We start from the raw sequence: 20,628 nt of genomic DNA, 5'->3' as shown, positions 1-20,628 counted from the left end.
CTCCTAATAGAATCACTCTAAATGAACATTAGGTGGGTAAGAAACAGGCACAGAGGAGTGAGGTCACTGTCTGAGGACCCCAGCCCAACAGAGTCAGAAGAGACCCAGTCTCCTGCCTGCTTATTCAAGCTGACAGCTGAGCATCTGCTGGAGCGATCTGTGGGGCTATAGCCTGTGTTATTTGTAATGCTGCTGAACAACGCATTCTTTACTACTAGTAAGGACCAAGAACTTCCACAGGGAAGAAACAGTATAGATATCATAATTTCTGTGCCAAAGTTGTTTTCCATCTGTCCAGGCTTCTCAGCAACCTGCTTTCACCTTTAACAAATTCATTAATTTAATACAGTGTTGGAGACACTACTATTTGAGGCATGGGTTGCTAGCAGAAAAAGTGCATGCATGTATACTTGTGTGGGCATGCACACATATGCATATGTATTTTTACTCCCCTGTTGTTACAGAAGTCACCTATGTAGGACAGTTTTCAGCTGCAAAAGGTGATTGCTTTCAGTGTGACTTAGAAGAAACAGTACTCTTGCCATAAAAAATAAACATTTTTAAAAAACACATGGGATATAATCTTTTTTTTTAACAGTGCTGAGAATTAAAGAAAAAATTATTTTTGCATCATTCAGTATTACCTTTGAAATACACTAAAAATATGAGAAATGGCACAGAAGAAGAAAACCTGGGTATTGTGAAAGAAAAAAGAACATCTGAATGAGGATTAGCACGTAGAATCTACTACAGTTTAAATACTTATGTTACCTTATATGTAACAGCTTACCCACATAGGCAAGTTTGAAAATACTTTCAGCTACCACAGAAACTAATGTACGTGGCACAGAGGGTTGCGAAGTGGAATCATTTCTTCTGAAAATTAAAGCATTATACACAAATGTACCCTCCCTATATAAGACAACTCATCACAGGCAATAACGTTTAAAGAGGCCACTGTCATTAGCCCTCTGTTTCCCACATCTTGTTTGTGCTTTTATGTTCTCTTTTATATTCCTGTTAAGCAGGAGCAGTAGGTTGTCGCTTTGAGGAGTGACTACTTTAAGAGGTTTCTGCACTCTCCCTCAGACCACAGGAACTTGGACCACCAGTCCAGAAAAAGAAGGTCCTGCATGTGTGACCCCTTTCAGAAGGGAACACCTAAAATGGCTCCACCTCTGATGGGAGAGAAATTCCACACTCACAATAATTTATTGTAGGAGCTTCCTGCCCATTCTCCCTCCCTCACTGGAGGCTTTTACATCATCGAATGTGCTCAGTCAAACCAGTCATGCTTTACACAGGGGTCTGAAACCCCTGGAGAAAAGGCAAGTACAATCCTTTTCTTTCTTTTTAAAGATTTTTCCAAGTCTTATTACTTGGTTGTACTTAAAAAATTAACAACCATAATTGTAAGTAGCTTTTAGAGCGAATTCAATATCATGTGAGCTTGTACAAAGCAGGTAACCAAGTGCCATGAAATCACATATTCTAGCTGTGCAGAAATACTCCTCTAGACAAGAACAAGGAACTTTTTTCTCCTCCTTTTCTAGAATCCCGACTGGCCAAGTTGAAAGCACTCCATGGCTTACTTGAAGCCCACTGGACAACGTTATTACAATATTCAGTTGGATGAGGACTTTGAGAGACAGTGAGAGACATCAGATATTGAAATAAACTCACAGAATTCCTCCATATCAAGCTCTTCCACAGCATGAATGCCTGTTAGGTGAGCAATTCGGCCTTGAATTCTAGTCCTTTTGTATCCGTTCATTTTCTCCACTCTCTCAATCATCTGCTGCTGACGATCAATCCAATACAAGTGATTCCCCAGCACAGTGAGTCCCATCGGCTGAAGGATGTTGGAGTCCTCCAGGGTCACGCGGTTAGCACCTGAGATCAACAAAAACAAAGACTAGTTTTACACGAGTCGACTTTTAACTCATTTCTTAAAATAAACCCAAGCAAAACTAAACCAAACCAAACCCTGAAAATAGTTAGCTATAAGGTCATTGGCTTTGTTTGTCTATGCAGACCAAGGCTCTGCTTGTTCAGCCTCATCTCAGGTAAATGCAACCAGTTGCCATGTCATGAGGGCAAGCAGATACAACATGAAACACAGCTCATCCTTGCATACACTGGCTGGTCAGCCAGCCAAGATCAGCGTCATGTTGACATGCTCTGTTACGTGTAACTGTGTACAGTCCCTAAAAGCCTGTGTCACCAATACAGACTCAGCTCTTGGGCCAAAATTTTTACAATACATTCACACACCGAGCAGTACACTTTGTTGGGATCTACAGGCAAGAGTGAAATACAACCGATTAGCTTCACTGCCATTACTCAAACAAAACACATTCATCATGCAAAGCAAGAGGCAAGAACACAAACCCTGTCATATGCTATATCACAACCACAGAGATATGATCACAAAAGAAAAGCTCATATTCTAACAGCCACACTTCTTTCTTCACCTTCTCTTTTTTCTTCAGTAACCAACCAGAAAACCCAAACTCTGAGTAACTCAGTATGCTCTTAAACAGGAACACTATCAAATGCTCAGGTTTTCTGCTCTACAGAAACAGGTAAAAATCTGCTCTCCACCAATGTGTAAAAATCAGGTTAAGTAAAAATGCATTTATGACTGTTTTTAACTTTAATTGCTTGCAGTCTTCTACTGTGTGCTGTCCTACACTTAGTGGCATTTAATTGTTGCTTTTGTTATGCTTGTCTAGGGTGAACAAGATATTCCAAATTATTCTATTAATTCACAGAAACCATTTTGAGGCTGTGTACGCCTATGTATACTGGATATATTTGTTTTTAAAAATGAGGAATCAAAACAAAATCGTAACTTGGTGGTGCTTCTGCTCTCTTATTTCATTTTGGAATAAAGACCTTATGTCTGCTTGCATTTAAAAAATAAAAGTTTTGAATATCTACACAAAATGAGATTATAAAATCTGGATACATAATAAAAATGCTATGAGCACTGGATTCAACTGATTTGCTGCATAAATTATGTAGAGCTCAGCCAAGCATAAGAATGTAACATTTATTTCAATTACAGATTCTATTAGTTTTGCACATAAAATTACTGCCTGCAATGACTCTTGCTTGACTGTCATGACAAACAGCGTGCATTCAAATCAAATTTAGTTGTAGAGAGATCAGAAATTCTTGGACTTGCAATTGGGGTTTTAGTTCTTCAGCCCTGAATTTCTTTTGTTTCCAAACCAATGAGGAAGACATCTTTGTTTCATTACATTTTCAGAAGAAACATGCATGAACTGTATGTGACAGTACATTCCTGGTTGTAATCTGATGTGTCTATTATTGTACACACTTCCAAGGTACCACCGGATTTTACTCTTGTAAAGAGTAAAAGAACAGAATAGATGCACCTGCACTAATTTCACTAAATGGGCACTAAACCTGACCCTTAGTACTACTCTCTAGCAGTGCAGTTCCTGAGATGTTCTTTGTCTTCTCCTAAACATGTATTAAAATTTAGAAATACTAGGAAACATTTTGACAGAAGAAGGTTCTCAGTGAACAAAGCACAGGGCGCTTTGTTCATTTGCCCTGCAACCTGTGGAGCACCCTCAGCTCCTATGAACTTCAGTGTCATTGGATTTTCAAAGATGACTGTCCTTTTGCCAGACTAAGCCTCACGTTTTGACCCAAAAGCACAACTTTCAGCTGCATTCAAGATACCACAAGAATAGGAAAGCCTGATTTCAACTTGATACGAAGAAAACTCCTTCTGCCTTCATGATTTTTTAAGTGCTAAATTGGTCACCCATTTAGAAATAAAAGGCAAGCTAGTTTCCTGAAGGATATCCTGAAGGCATCCTGAAATCATGAATACATGAGGTGTCAGGTGACACCTGCAAGCTAGCAGTCCTGCTAGAATCCTAGCCTGTTTGAACAGTCCTCCAAATCCATGCCTAAAACAGGCTACATTTAATGGTTTTTGGAGGGGTACATCATCTTTTTTCTCCCTCATCTGCAAAAAGCTGAACATCATTGATTTTGGAAGCTGCTGGAGATAGCACTGGATAAGGTGATTAATCTATACTATAATTATGTTGGATTTAATCTTGAGTAAATGACAGTCCAAATTATTAATGAATAATTTTAAAAGGGGAGGCAAAGGACACCTATAGCACTGGATGACACCATTAAATTGTTGTTTAGAAGAATGATCAAAATGAAAAAGTCAATCTGAATAAATAAAAGGATATTTTCAAGAGACATGGTTAGAAAAAAGAAGAGAAAACATGTTACAAATAAAGAAGTGTTGAATTTCCACAGTAATTAAATACTTTGATTCCCAGAATGAAACAGATGTGTAGTCTTTTCAAGATGGAAATCAATAGTTAAATGTAAAGAACATTAAGCTGGAAGGACACACAATTCCTCTATTTAAAGTCTAACTGAAAACAAAGCATGTTTTCACTGCAGCAATTTTATAGCTTTTCCATTCACTTCAACAATAATATAAAACACTACTTTTTAATTGACTGGTGTGGCAGACAAGTTATTTGCAAATGGTTTATGAATGTCTACAAAGCATCAACAACTCAACTGAAAAATTCAAGAACCTCATAAAGAAAACTATTAGACGGGTTTATAGTTCTTTCATCCCTCTCTGAAAGTTAAGCATTGGACATCTGAGGTTATTCCATGATTTAGCAGGATGCTGTTAATCGGGGTGTAGTGCAACCTTCAGAAACTTCCATAACCACGTCATGTCCCCAGGCCTACGAGGGAGTAAGGTTGTCTAGACCAGTCTAATTGGCATGAAGGATGCTATACACAATTTAGGTCCAATTTATTCAGCAGCCTCAGTTTATGCTAAAATCCTTTTGCTAATATATGCCCATTTTAAAGTGTTTTGCTCAGAAAATGCTGTTTAGAGGAGCTAATTCAAGCCAACATAACTTCGGCTGTCAAATTTCTTCTGAAGTTGTGATGCAAGACTGCTAAATATTTTAAAATAAAAATATGCTGTTAACTCATTTAAAAAATCAACAGCTCAGTGAATCAAATTACAGTGAGCTCAGCTGGATCAAATACAACCATAGTTTTCTGGCCTCATGATACATATCCTCTAGTTAATAAACATTGTTTTATTTTAATCCTGTAGCTTTCCCCTGCTTTTATCTTTCCTATAGGGTTTGATTCTTTAGCTGTGACCCCATCAAATAAATGTGCACTAAAAGCTTTCGTTCAATATTCACCAGAGAAAGCTTAGTTTTCCCTGTAAAAAGATCCAAAGATTTGGATTAAAATATATATCCAGTATGCAAAACATATGCTTACATGAAGTTTTAATGTCATGAAAAGGAAGAATGCGTACAAAGGAAGCTGCAATCACAGGATACAACTACCAGCATGTGATAGCCTACCTGCTGATTAATTCATATATCAGTTTACCTAAGTCCTATTGTCAGGTCTTATTCATTCAAGACTTAGATCTAAAACAATAATAAACAGACTCCTCTGCATTTTATGCTGTACTATGCAAGGACACAATCCATCTTCCAACCTTTAACATGACAGGCAAGAAGCACCCTGCCTGCCCCCATCTGCTAGCTGTGACTCAACCTTGCATGCACGCTAAATCAAAGGGGAAAAAAGGATGCTTATGTACATACAAGTAGAAGACCTAGGCATAGCTAGGTCCACTGTATGCTACAGTTTCATTAAGCAATATGGCTTCCTGTTACATGGGGGCCACCTTTTTATCAGTAGCAGCCCTAGTTATTGATCCCATCCTCCCTTCTCAATTCATTAACTTCTCCCTGGTACATTCCCCCTCTCCCAAACCATATGATTTCCACATAATCTTCTTTGGTGCCTCTTCTCTCTCTTGTGTTTGTGGATACCACTTCAGCCACAATACCTGCATGATATGAAGCTTTTCCATCTGTCATTTTACTTTTGGATTTCCTCCTACAGCACTTCTCCTTTCATCACTACACAAAACCCTCTCAGTATCTCTGATACGTTTTGTGTTATGTGTCCCACTCGGTCAACCTTTTCTTCTCAAACACGCGTTATTTCATAGGTCAAGTCTTGTCTCCCTCCTATCTTACTTTCTCCTACAAGTTTTTGTAGGTTCTCTGACGCCTATCCTGGATTGGACAGTTTGTGGCTACACAGGCAGTTTGACAATACCCCCTATCCAGCTTGACAACTGATGAAAGACATGGACTGCTTTACCTTCCCAGCTCCAGCTTCATGTTTTTATCCCCACTCTGGCAGAAGAGACCCGAGCCTGACCGTGAGGCAGTTTTAGGTGCTCAGAAGTGAACTGTCCTTGTAAAAAAGTGAACAATTTTCTACTGTTTTAGTTCATTGCCTCACTACAATGCAAGGGAAGGATGTGACTACATGGCAAGAAGAGAAGAGCCACCAAAAACTGGAGAATCAGCCTTTTATGGCAGATGCCAATCACCAGAACAGCCCAGCTTCTACTCCCTCATGCTAGTTCACTTCTCTCTGCACTTTCTTTAGGAGTTTCATTTCTTGATACATGGATGATGATGAGAGAACGAATCATCAGTCGGGAAGTAGGGCCATTGGATCCTCTGTGCTATACTGCTCACCAGATGAGCAAGCCCATTTCTCCGCTTCTTCAGCACTATCAAGTGCTTTTAAAAGTCAATGATGAACAGCGCGCTCTAAGATCCACGTAGTGCTATTGCTATGGATGTGGAGTAATGCTTTATTTTACTCATCTGGGAAAACTGCAATGAGTTGACATCTCTCTGCTGTTTTGCAACACTGGTATTCCAGATAAGCTGCCTTATCATCCATCTTAGAAGAAAGCCTTTCCCCTTCCTTCTGTTTGTTTTTCAAGCTACCTTGATTTACTAAGCTGTAAACTCCAGAGGAAGAAAAATCGAAGCGTTATGCAAACTTTTGAAACCATAAGGAAAAAAAAAAAGGGCACGAGGGAGGTGATTTAGGGGTTCCATGACTGGCAACACCTATTTAAATCTGATCTTGCAAGAGTTGCTTTCAGAACATATCAAAAGTCAAATGGCTCTCTTGGAGGGTGGCAACCATTACAGACATGTTTATTCCAATCACATCAAAGATGGGAGCCCACCAGCAATTGTTATCTGTGACTGCCTACACAGAACTGGCAACAGTGGAAACAGAAGTTACTGGGGTCAGCATCAAAGAGGGAATGCTGTCCTATATGTACACACAGTCCGCTCCAAATGTTTAACTGCATACCACATACCTGACAAGTCACAGCTTTCGATGCGCTTCAGATCTGCATCCACCCAGAAAAGCTTTCCAAGTTTGTTGTCAATCACCAGTGCTACTGGTCGGATCAACCCAGTTGTAAAAAGCACTTCTCTCTCTGTGCCATCAAGGGCTGCACGCTCAATCTTGGGAGCTCGCTCTTGCATGTTGGTGAAGTACATGTACCTGAGAACAAAGACACCAGCCACTTAACTGAGAGCTTCAGAAGGGAGGCAACTCACCTTTGCACACAAGTTCTACGTTGTAAGTGGGAATGGTTTACACAGGGATGACTGTGGTGACTGTTGCTCCCAGCTGCAAAGATCCAGATCTGTCAGCTGCAGAACCCCAAACATTTGCTAACTGGCATATTGAGATAGCCTGAAATTAACAGCATTTGTCCTTAATGCACCAGGCCATAAAATGCCTCAGCACTCAGCACTGCTGTGCTGGCAGCACTGTTCCTGCAGTGGAGGTGGGGGTATTAAGAGACTGGCACAGGCTTTCTGCAACCATCCTTGCGTAAAGCTGTCCCCATCTGTGAATCAAAGCCCAGCAGCTCTTTCTGACAAAACACATTAACCGTCACCTCCTCTCCTTCTGGGTTGCCTTCCTTCTCAGCAAGTAGAAGTTCCTACTAAACTTGAGAGGAGCAAATATCACAGAAGGAAGAACAACTGAGGATGGCATGTTCCTGATGTCTTAGTTCCATGAATTCTTTATATCTACCTAAACCAGTTCAGCTGCAAACAGAAGCAGTCTTTGCCCTCCCCCTGCATAGGGAAAAAAGGGCTTGTGCACCCACATGATGAACTGAGAACTCCCTCAGAGAAAAGTCCACTATTTTTTCAGTGGTGGATAACATGGGCAAACTCCCTAATACAGTGGGCTACATTGCTGCATAGCGTTTTGTGATGGCACAAGGAGGACAGGCAGCAGTCGGAATGTGCATCCAAGGGAGAGGTGGAGGGAAGGATTTCTGGAACTAAGGCAGAAGTTCAGTACACAGATCACTCTTTCAGCTCTCCCAGGTAGACACAGTGTTCAGCATAGTCTCTGCCCCATCTTTTCCTCCTTTAAAAACAGATTTACCTTTAAATCATTTGAAAACCTGACTAGAAAAGTTGAGAGTTCTAGAGATCAACAAACCCAAACACCCATTTTAATGGAGAAAGCAGATAAGCTTTTATAAATACAAACTATGTCCAAGTGACTTAGTCCCAATAAGATTAGAATCTTTCCTCTAATCCCCCTCTCCCCACACCAGCTTTTGAACTGTGCAGAGTACACCGAGTATTGTATAAAATACCAATCCTGTAAATGCTCCAGATAGAGTCTCTGGGTACTACTGTATCCACACAGTTATGAAATACTGTCATTCAATATCTGTCAAGCACATGGCAAGCTGTTTAGTAGTAAATTGGGATTTAAGCATCCCACTTATCAAAAAGAACAGTAAAGGACCATCTTTGACCTCTAAGAATGAAGCTACTAACCACCTGAAGTGGAGATGGGGTCTGCTGAATCTAACCAAAACTGCTTTGCAGCAAAACAACGTATTTTCTTCCTGGGGCAAATCACTCTAGTGCATCCTACCTGTTTTAATTCATTTCAGAAGTTTTTGAGATACACATCAAGGCAGAACTAACTTAAAAATGTATAGAACATAAGGAGTTTGTTTGTTTAACTTTATACTACTACATTAGCAGGAATAGTTGTATCATATGAGAGATCCCTTTTTTTTCCCTGGAAACATTTGTTTCATGATGACCAAACATTTATGAGTGTCGTGGTTTAACCCCAGCCGGCAGCTAAGCACCACGCAGCCGCTCGCTCACTGCCCCCCCCACCCCTGGGATGGGGGAGAGAATCAGGAAAAAAAAACTCGTGAGTTGAGATAAAGACAGTTTAATAGGACAGAAAGGAATGAAAAACAATGATAATGATAATAATAATAATATGACAATAGCAATACTAAAAGAATTAAACTATACAAAGCAAGTGGTGCACAATGCAATTGCTCACCACTCGTTGACTGATGCCCAGTTAGTTCCCGAGCCGCGATTCCCCCTCCCAGTTAACTCCCCCCAGTTTATATACTGGGCATGATGTCATATGGTATGGAATAGCTCTTTGGCCAGTTTGGGTCAGCTGTCCTGATGGTGTCCCCTCCCAGCTTCTTGTGCCCCTCCAGCCTTCTTGCTGGCTGGGCACGAGAAGCTGAAAAATCCTTGACTTAGTATAAACACTACTTAGCAACAACTAAAAACATCAGTGTGTTATCAACATTCTTTTCCTACTAAATCCAAAACACAGCACTATACCAGCTACTAGGAAGAAAATTAACTCTGTCCTAGCCGAAACCAGGACAATGAGCCAGATCCCCAGCTGATATAAACACAGTGTAAACTCTCCTGTTTTTCCTATTAAGTGGCAGGGCTGTGCACTCACGCAGTGAACAGGTGTCCTGGTTTCAGCTGGGACAGAGTTAACTCTCTTCTTAGTAGCTGGTACAGTGCTGGGTTTTGGATTTAGTGTGAGAATAATGTTGATAACACGCCGATGTTTTAGCTGTTGCTAAGTAGCGCTTATCTTAAGTCAAGGACTTTTCCGTTTCCCATGCTCTGCCAGCAAGCAGGTGTACAAGAAGCTGGGAGGGAGCATAGCCAGGGCAGCCGACCCAAACTAGCCAAAGGGGTATTCCATACCATAGAACGTCATGCCCAGTATATAAACTGGGGGGAGTTGGCCGGGAGGTGCGGATCGCGGCTCTGGCATTGGTAAGCGGGTGGTGAGCAATTGCATTGTGCATCACTTGTCTTTTCTTTTTTTTTTTTTTTTTTTTGAGATAAGAACAGTTTAATAACTAAAGTAAAAATAAAAATACACTACTAACTAAGAATAATAATAATAATAATAATAATAGTAATGAAAAAGAATACAACAACAAAAAAAAAAAAAGAAAAGAAACCAGTGATGCACAATGCAATTGCTCACCACCCGCTTACCAATGCCAGAGCTGCGATCCGCCCCTCCCGGCCAACTCCCCCCAGTTTATATACTGGGCATGACGTTCTATGGTATGGAATACCCCTTTGGCTAGTTCAGGTCAGCTGCCCCAGCTATGCTCCCTCCCAGCTTCTTGCACACCTGCTTGCTGGCAGAGCATGGGAAACTGAAAAGTCCTTGGCTTAAGATAAGCACTACTTAGCAACAGCTAAAACATCAGAGTGTTATCAACATCATTCTCACACTAAATCCAAAACCCAGCACTGTACCAGCTACTAAGAAGAGACTTAACTCTGTCCCAGCCAAAACCAGGACAACAGGATAAGGTGGTTTTGCTTTGCTTTTCCCCACCTGGGTTAGTTCCTCACTATAACCAACCACATGGCTGTGTGAACGTGTAAGTCGGCACACCAGAGGAGGCAGCAAAGGAGAGAACAGGAAGAGAAAGACAGACACCTTTAAAAGCCAGAATCAGACAAGCAGTCACCTACATCCTGAACAATTAAATGTGAAAAAATTCTCCTTTTTAAAATATACAGATGCAACACAAGATTCACACACACAGCTGACATACATCCCAAGAGTGCTCTATACAAGGTACAGAACGGAATCTCACCCTCGCTCTGCATTCACTACAATGGCTCTGGGCTTGTCGTGGTCCCCTCGCAGCACCATCCCAATTGACTCGCCGTTCAGCCTGTGGACATTGACTGAATTTGTGGCCTCACAGGTCCAGTACAAGGTATGGCTGTATATATCGATGCTGAGGTCATGTGGCTGCTTCTCTGGGTTCTGGCTTTGATTTGGAGTACTCATGACAGTGAAAGGCTGCAAGACAACATACAGGGAATAATTTCCAGTAATGATTCTGATTATTGATTGAAGAACACTGATTGCACAGAAAGCATGGTTTACCTACCTGACAGTCCAGAAACACCTAAAACCACCCACAAGGCAACAACAAATACAAGAAACGTGATAAAGCTTAACAAAAAAAGATTTGATTCAAACTGTGGATTAGAGGAAAAACATCTGGACAAAATCTGTAAGATTACGCAAAACTCCCCAGAAAGCAGTTGTGGGGCCTCCTATAAGTAGAATTAATTAGCAGGAGATGGAAGAAAAAAATAGTGAACGTTTATGCATGGAACAATCTTGAATGAAACAATGCAAGGAACAAGGCAGCCTTCTGAACACACCTGCACTGTTATACAGTCAGCTGAACAAATCTCTATCTCTTGCCAAAGTCTCCTTACTTTATTATTTGTAGCGTAGTAGATACTGATTTTCTTTAAGTCCTGGCTTCTCTTAAAAACTAAAATCTTTTAATGAAACTTGGTTCTGTTTGCTTACATGTCAAATGGCTACAGCTCTGCCTCACACGCATACTAACATTACCTTGCTTTCACCCTCATGTCTTTATGATGGACCTTAGAAAACTTGACCTTATTGCCAAGTTCCTGGAATCATTACCCTCAACCCCTCCCAATCTAACTAACATACTATTTACTACACTTTTTAACTCTATGTTGAATACTAACATAGACTTCAATACTTTATTTCTGTGAAGAGCACTAGAGCATATAAAAAAATCTCTAAAGGAAAATAATCTTTCTGTTGTTTGTTTAACGTTACACAGGCTCCACCAGCATAGAGCCAATCCCAGTGCCATGGGGATAGTAGTACTGCTGGCAGGACTCCCAACATCAAAGTAGCCTTCAAAGGGGACTGCTTCTGGTGACATGATAATGGTGGGGGGAAAGTGGTGGCTTCCTTAAGTGTCCTAATGCGGTGCTCCCAATCCAAACACAAAAACATTACCAGAAAAAGTTCATGTAGGTCAAGAAAGCTGAAGACACCATTCCATGCTCAGCTTAAGTCAAATGAATTACCCAACACAGCATTACTTGTGAAAGTTATATTTCCACAATTTGGTTTTAAGCCTCCAAGTTCTGCACAGTGATATACAGTCTTTTTTCTTTTTATATAAAGCTTTATCCCTATTTTGTCTTGACAGTGTGTGTAGAAATAAAAAGAAATCATTCTTTTCCTGAAATCAAAGGTAACATTACCCAGGTATGAAATTCATATGCATCATCTGCAAACAGCACAATTTAGCAAAATTAAATAAATATAGCTGGTGAAAATTGGAAAGTAAAAATTTGCAGGGTATCTGCATCTTCAAAGCTGTGTGACCAAGGTAGAGGAAAACACAAAGCAAATGAATCTCCATTGCAATTTGCACCTTGCAAGTACCAAAGACAAGCTAGACTACAACAATTAGCACATAGCATAATCCCAAAAAGAGCGAGCAAAACTTCTTCAAAATTCATCCACAACCCAGCTAGCTGCTCATCCTAACATACCTCCTCCTAATCTTAAAAGAAATGGCCAAAAAATAAAATTGTCATCTCTTCCTTTAAAGGAAACCGTAAAACCTCTGAGTCCCCAGATGCATGAAGAGACCAGTCCATTTCCATTGATATCATGTCATATTGTTTAGATACGACTGCCCAAGAACTAGGAAAATACAACTTGCCCATTCTCCATTTTGTTTTATATTCTTATTCAAACCATAGTTTTTGAAGAATCTGTTATCTTGACCTGGGAGTTAAGCTATGTTAACACATAACACTGCCTGGAAGAACAGTACACTTCTTTCCACTGTTGTGTGAATAACTAGCGCAAAAGAATAATGTCCCTGACTCAGTAAAACAATTAAGCATGTGGATAAGCCTATCCCCATTTGGCACAGCAGGCAACTCTACATTCACTCAGGGTTTAACTACAGCTTGGATAGCTGAGAGTTCTAATTTTGAGAGAGCTTTACAATGATGGCAATATTATCACACAATTGGCATGCACAATATTGATTTTAGAATACAATTTATCTGTCCTGAGTATAGTGAGTCTGCCTTACTTCAGTGCCCATCCTTAACTAAAGATTGCAATTCAAGGCTTATAGTTTCAGATACATATGATGTACTATATTCTATTACACTTCTTTATGCATAAATTAAAATCATGATCCTAAAAGCTTTCAGTAATTTTCACATACAAATAGAATATACATGAATAAGTGCTGGCAAGAGTAAAATTTAAACTGATGATTCCTTGGTGCAGGGGACGGAAGGGGAAAGTCAAGCATAAAGTACAAAGCACACAAAAAGACTGACACAAAACTATATACACCATGTAAACTTGCCTGAGTGCCATCATCTTTGGCTCTTTTTATAATGTTCTGACGTCCATCCACCCAGTAGATCAATTTATCTAAGGGATCATAATCAATAGCCTTGACATTCCTTAGACCATGCATAGGCAGGATGATATCTGGACTTTGCTGATCATCTGGTATCATCCGGCTGATAGCAGATTTCTGGCTAAACAACAGGAAGCTGGCAGGGGCTGAAACAAGCCAAAACAGAATGCATAAGAAAATGCAACTCACACGGTCAAAAACACACCCACACAGAAGACAAAGAATATTTAGGACAAAAACCCAAAGAGACAATCATATTCACAATGAAAAGTAAGGTAATTCATAATTGGAGATTTTTGCTATTAAGTTGAAAATGTTTGTTTCTGTACTTCTGGAGGGTAAATGTGCACACCCTCACCCAGAAAGTATTTCCTTTTCACATTATAAAATAACTATGTTCCCCATGTGGAATTTAAGTAACACCAGTGACAGTGGGCAATACACAGTCACAGGTTTTCCTATATTATCATAGAATCATAGAATCATTTAGGTTGGAAAAGACCTTCAAGATTATTGAGTCCAACCGTAAACCTAACATTGCCAAGTCCACCACTAAACCATGTCCCTAAGCGCCATGCCTACACGTCTTTTAAATACCTCCAGGGTTGGTGACTCAACCGCTTCCCTGGGCAGCCTGTTCCAATGATTGACAACTGTTCTGGTGAAGAAATTTTTCCTAATATCCAATCTAGACCCCCCCTGGTGCAACTTGAAGCTGTTCCCTCTTGTGCTATCGCTTGTTACTTGGGAGAAGACACCAAGACCCACCTCACTACTACCTCATTTCAGGTAGTTGTAGACAGCAATAAGGTCTCCCCTCTGCCTCCTTTTCTCCAGACTAAACAACCCCAGTTCCCTCAGCAGCTCCTCATACGACTTGTTCTCTAGACGCTTCACCAGCTTCGTTGCTCTTCTGTGGACGTGCTCCAGCACCTCAATGTCTTTCCTGTAATGAGGGGCCCAAAACTGCACACAGTATTTGAGGTGCAGTCTCACCACTGCGGAGTACAGGGGGACGATCACTTCCCTAGTCCTGCTGGCCACACTATTTCTAATACAAGCCAGGATGCTATTGGCCTTCTTGGCCACCTGGGCACACTGCCGGCTCATATTCAGGCGGCTGTTGACCAACACCCCCAGGTCCTTTTCTGCCGGGCAGCTTTCCAGCCACTCTTCCCCAAGCCTATAGCGTTGCATGGGGTTGTTGTAATGCAAGTGCAGGACCCGGCACTTAGCCTTGCTGAATCTCATACAATTGGCCTCGGCCCATCGATCCAGCCTGTCCAGATCCCTCTGTAGAGCCTTTCTACCCTCCAGCAGATCAACACTCCCGCCCAACTTGGTGTCCTCTGCAAACTTACTGAGGGTGCACTTGATCCCCTCATCCAGATCATTGATAAAGATATTAAACAGAACTGGCCCCAATACTAAGCCCTGGGGAACACCACTTGTGACAGGCCACCAACTGGATTTAACTCCATTCACCACAACTCTTTGGGCCTGGCCATCCAGCCAGATTTTACCCAGCGAAGAGTACGCCTGTCCAAGCCATGAGCAGCCAGGTTCTCCAGGAGAATGCTGTGGGAAATGGTGTCAAAGGCTTTACTAAAGTCCAGGTAAGCAACATCCACAGCCTTTCTCTCATCCACTAAGTGGGTCATCTTGTCATAGAAGGAGATCAGGTTAGTCAAGCAGGACCTGCCTTTCATAAATCCATCCTTTCATCCAGTTAAAATTTCCTCATACACTACTGTGCCAGGATGCCCGAAGCTTTGTTGGTTTATTTTTTTTAAGTCAACAGTCCATCTTCTATTCATCTGCTATTTTTACTAGAAACTTAAATTCTTATTGGACAATCAGTGAACTGGCAGGCTCATAATATCACACGCAGGGGAAAAACAAACCTATATGAATTTCAAGTGCATGTGCACATTGCGCAGACTACTTAGGAGGCTGTTTTATTGGATGTTATTTTTGCTGACTTTATTAAAAACTCAAGAGAAAAAGACATTTTTTGTTTAGAATTTCTCTTCCACCCACCTACACACTTAGGTAAGGACTGGGAAAGCTTCAATCACACAGCTGAATCACCTAGAAAGCACTTCTAGTAAAACAAGAAAGACCAGACTTGACAGCGCTGTTATTTCTAAGACTTGAAATACAAATCTTTACCCCTAATTCATGTCACAAAAATGGATATAAAACTACATACTCTGTCCTCATATTTAAAGATCACCTTTAAAGCCAGAACCTTTGAAATGGACTTGTGATATCCCTTCCCTTTCTATACTAAAAGGGATCACAAGCACCTGGGAGCCACAAACACTCAAGAATATAGTAGCAAACAAAAAGCCTTACAGCTACAGTTCCTGCTGTTGGGATCCAAGGTATAATGAGCAGCACAGCCACACCTAAACCCATTTGGTATAGCAAGGCACAAGTGACCACAATGGCCATTATTTTGCACACAATCGTTCAAGCCATCCTGACGTGAAGAATGGAAGACCAATATATCCATCACAAAATCCAGATGGCCCTGAATAAGCGTCCTGTTCTTCCCGCTGGTCTTGTCTGCTCTTTCTATGCTGTGAAGATTCCAGTCTGTCCAGTAGATGTAGTCACTGTATTGGGTTAATCCGAATGGATGAGGTAGATCATCTGCTATGATTTCTCGTTCTTGTCCTGCAAAAATAAGGATCATCAACGAAAGGACAATTCCCAAGTCATGAAATGAAGAGTGTGACTGGCATCAAGAAAAACTTTTTTCTTCCCTTTTTAAAATAAAACCTCATTTCCCAAGTCGGCATCACGGGATTCATTATTATGCAGTATCTGCTCAAGAGGTAACCTAAACACTTGCATTCAAAAACCTTATCCTGATACCCTCTTGCCTATAGTGCAATTTGAAACTGTGTCAGTGTACTGTCATTTAAATAAATACTACTCTATATGTCTCATGCTTATCATCCCAAATAGATATTGGAAAACATATTCAAGAATACTGTCAGCTCCAGGAATCACTTAGGCCAATAAAAGCCCTAATTAATATGCACGAAAGCAACAACATAGAGCAAACTTGAGACTCACAGAGAAACAGCTATGAGAAATTATGGTGTTTCACTCAAGAAACACAAACCTTTTGCAGTGCAATTTAACATACAGCTACCCCAAGAGATTAGGAAACCATTTGTTTGGCAGAAATCCCAATACTCCCACACTCAGTGGCTCAGTTAGCAACATTCACAACAGATTTAACACCTTCTAGACCATTAGATGGCCTCTGCCAGAGATGCACTACTAAAGCAGATAAAGTCTTACTGTAAATCACCTTGCTAAACATTTTCAAGCATAAACCTCTATGAATCTCTGCCACTTTACATCAAATGAAGTGTCGCCTTCATTAGCATCATCTCCTCCTGCCTCAAACAAACATTCAATGCTAGATTCTACAGAACACCCCAGTTTTCTTCCCCTGCCCTACTTTCCATCATGCCCTCTCCCATTTGGCCAAGACTGGAGAAGGAATGAAAAACCCAAAAACTAGAACATGAAGCCATTTCCCTATAAACCACCAAAACTAAATATAGAGGCAACCTTCCCAATTACTTTTAGGCATCTAAAGTGTCCAAGTTAGGGGCACAGATATCCTGCACACTTTCAGGTACTTCTTAGAGCAATTCTGGTACACAGTGATGAATTCAGGGGATAGGCTCTTTTGAAGGAAACAGATAAGCTGTCTAATTGAATTTTGATAGTTGGCAGATGGAGGGAAATCTCCCAAAAGAGTGATTTTTTTCCTGCTGGGTAATGTTTATAATGCCCAAGATTAAGCTGAGACCGCATTCATTTATCCACTTAAGAGTGCTTTACTCATTGCTGGTGGGGTAGACGTTTCTATCAGCAACACTCATTCAGATCTCTCCCGGCAAGGAGGCTGGCACTGCATAACATAGGCCAAGTCTAATAACATTTCCTTAACCCACGAGCCCACTTGCTAGAAGTCTACCTGAGTCTTTATAATCTGCTAACTAAAAAGACATCATACAACACTGTTAGCTTCAGTGCTCATCCTTCTACTTTCTCACCACAAATAAATGTTAACAGTAGGTTCAGCTTTAGAACCAGTTTAATTTACCACAAACGATTTCAATATTGTGTTCCTTCTCAAAGCTGCAGTCAGTTTCTAGTTCAAGCTTGCCTCTGGCTATTTTGTTTCTCTAAGTATAACGCAGAAGCTTAGTGAGAGCTTTGATAGATCATGCACTCTGGAAGGAAAAAACCCAACTCTAGATAAAGAAACAATCTTACTGCAATTTCTGAACAGTAACATCCATTCAGTAGCTGTCATCCCAAAGCAACAAATACAAGAAATGCAAAATCAGTGATAGCCTCGGAATCCAAAACTGCACCGCTCTGTTTTCCTGAGCTTAGTAGATTCTCTATACTCTGAAGATACGCACACACAATAACACCTTAAAAAAAAAAAAAAATCTCACTCTAATGGTAGCTTTGCACAGATTAAAAAAAAAAAGAGTTGCAGGGAAATTATATATATATATCATTAATCAGAGCATTGCTGTAACAATCCTGTATGAGTTTGCTTAAATACCGTATGTTCTGCCACATAAACTTTGATTTTTACATTGGAATCCCAGAGGTGTTAATTCCCATCTCACAAAGGCCTCTCCTTGGAAATGGAACAGGGATAGGATGTCAGGTCAGGAACTTCTGGCTTCCATTTCTGATCCTATCACTGATTCACTGTGTAGCATTTGGAAACATATAAACTCTGTTTTCTCAAAAAGGAATTCATATCTGCCTCAGCTAAAACCTTGAAGACCATTTAATATTTACAAAACATCTGGATGATACAAAAGCTCTATGTCAGCTGCAGAAAACAAAACTCTCTTCTTCTATCCAGTTAGTTATCATGTCAATATCAATGTGAAAGTTTAGTAAATCTTAGCACACTCCTTGTATGTATAAACAAAATTCCAATGGAAGATATGAAAATGTGTAAAGTTGTGTACAAAACATGTTACACTGCAGAAGTAGCTGCACAACCTTTCAGACTGCAGGAAATGGAAACAGTATTTTGGTTTTGGTTTTGAACTAATACCACTAGCCTGAAGCTGGAAACAGAGATGATACTTCAACAGAAAATTAGTGTCCAGACTGAAAAGTCAGAGGTGGTTTACAGTGAACCTATAAGTTGTCCTCGCTTTGAGAAACTCAGAGGTCATCTCTGCTTTGGTAAAACACAGGCAGTTTCATATCAATACAGAGAAATGACATCATATCTCACCATCATTATAAATCATCATATGGTTATTACTTTAGGAAGCTTTTTTTAATCTCAAACATTTAACTCTCCATTTCCTCTCATAAGAAAAATATACACATAGATTTAATACAGTTATATTATTCCAATTTCATATTATTCAATACTATGGTCAGTGCATATTTCTGTACTGGCTGGTGTAATATAACGCTAGATTACCTAACATATTTGATGACTCAATCATGCTTGTGTCTAAGTCAGTCCAATATAGCCTTTGGTCTGCATAATCAATAGTGAGGTCATTGGCACGACCCACTTTATCCACCAAAGTGATGCTGTTTGTTCCATCCATATATGCTCGAACAATCCTAGGTTTACCTCCCCATTCAGTCCAGTACATGTATCTGCAATGAGAAGTGGAACAAAAAGAGTACATCAGCTAGGTAAGATTGTGTTTAGCTGCATGCTTTGATTTTTCTAAATTTATTTTCAGTTCTTAAAGAAACAACCAAAAAACCAAAAAAACCCATGTGGTTATGTGCAGTATTACAGTACTCCTTTTTTAGACAAAGGTAGAAAAATACAATTGACAATTCTTAATTTTTCATTGTAACCCATAGGGTTGTGGAGCGTTTATTGTCTTTTCGAAGACCCTGAAGAAACGGATCTATATAAACTGCCAATTAACTTGTCACGTACAAGAATATGCACACAAAGCTTTGAAAAACAACACTGTCCCTTACCCTTTGGTTGGATCAAGAGCCAGAGACCTTGGGTTGTCCAAGTCCTTCCACACAAGGACCTGCCTATACTGTCCATCCAGGCGGGCTACTTCAATGCGATTGGTTCCAGTATCTGCCCAGTAGAGGTTCTTTCCCATCCAGTCTACAGCCATTCCCTCAGGATAATCTAGCCCAAACTCAATCACATGTTCAACAGAGCTCCCATTCATGAAAGCTCGGCTTATGGTCTGGAAAACAATTGTGTAAAAATATTACAGCGTTTATGGATACCCCACTGAAATAAAAACAAATAATTATTATGAAGTTTAGTGTACAAAAAGAAATTAGTAAAAAAAATCAGCCAGTGTTACAATTTTTAAAATAAATTTATATTGTCAAAAAAGATATAGCAATTCACATGATAAAGAGACCTGAATTTTCAGAAAGCTAGTGGTTTCTAATGACCAGTCCAAGACATCTTAAAAGGATATGATTTTCAGAAAGCACTATGTATCTGCAGATTCTTCCTTGCCCCTTCTCCCTCTCTTCTATTTGCACACAAAAAGGTTTTTTTAAAATTACTTAATTCACTGTAATGTTTTAAGTCTCAGAAACACATCTCAATTCAGAGAAATCTGAATTAAATTGTTTCTCATGATCAGTCACCTGGAGCAAGCTTGCTGATCCCATCTACATTTTAGTCATGCACACTCAACAAAACAAGTCATAGGGCAAGGACTGTGTACATATAAATAAGCCACTCCTAACAAGGAGCACTGAAACAACCCCCAGGTAAATCACTGGTAACTTCCAGGACCAATGTACAATTACTCACCCTTGTTATCAACACTAAACAATCATTCTACACGCCTGCTAATATTTCAGCTATTAATTTCTTAATAATTTGATAAATGAACATATCAGAGTAAGAGACATTTTAAAGGTAAATGTCAAAACCAGAAATCACGTAGTATATTTGTACAGGTATAACCCACATCTCAGAAAAAGTATAATCCCTTTTTGAAAATGAGTCCTCATATAACGAGAGCCAGGAGGAGACCAGGGAAGTGGCAGTCACCAAAGGAAAG

General features: G+C 40.1%; 1 protein-coding gene across 1 annotated transcript in view; it reads right to left on the bottom strand.

Moving 5' to 3' along the window:
* Positions 1–20,628, bottom strand: part of LRP5 (LDL receptor related protein 5) — a 165,049-nt gene that overhangs the window by 16,813 nt on the left and 127,608 nt on the right. Inside the window, exons 10-16 of the mRNA XM_050898048.1 lie at positions 19,562–19,788; positions 19,038–19,222; positions 15,896–16,219; positions 13,481–13,683; positions 10,892–11,103; positions 7,262–7,452; positions 1,684–1,893 (exon numbers count right to left, since the gene is read on the bottom strand). Coding sequence (XP_050754005.1) covers positions 1,684–1,893; positions 7,262–7,452; positions 10,892–11,103; positions 13,481–13,683; positions 15,896–16,219; positions 19,038–19,222; positions 19,562–19,788 — 1,552 coding nt within the window. The remainder of the gene's footprint in view (positions 1–1,683; positions 1,894–7,261; positions 7,453–10,891; positions 11,104–13,480; positions 13,684–15,895; positions 16,220–19,037; positions 19,223–19,561; positions 19,789–20,628) is intronic.

This window comes from Gymnogyps californianus, chromosome 5 (genome assembly GCF_018139145.2).
Source record: "Gymnogyps californianus isolate 813 chromosome 5, ASM1813914v2, whole genome shotgun sequence".
Taxonomy (NCBI): Eukaryota; Metazoa; Chordata; class Aves; order Accipitriformes; family Cathartidae; genus Gymnogyps; species Gymnogyps californianus.
The sequence above is the reverse complement of the archived record's forward strand: the minus strand, read 5'-3'. Positions and strand labels throughout refer to the sequence as shown.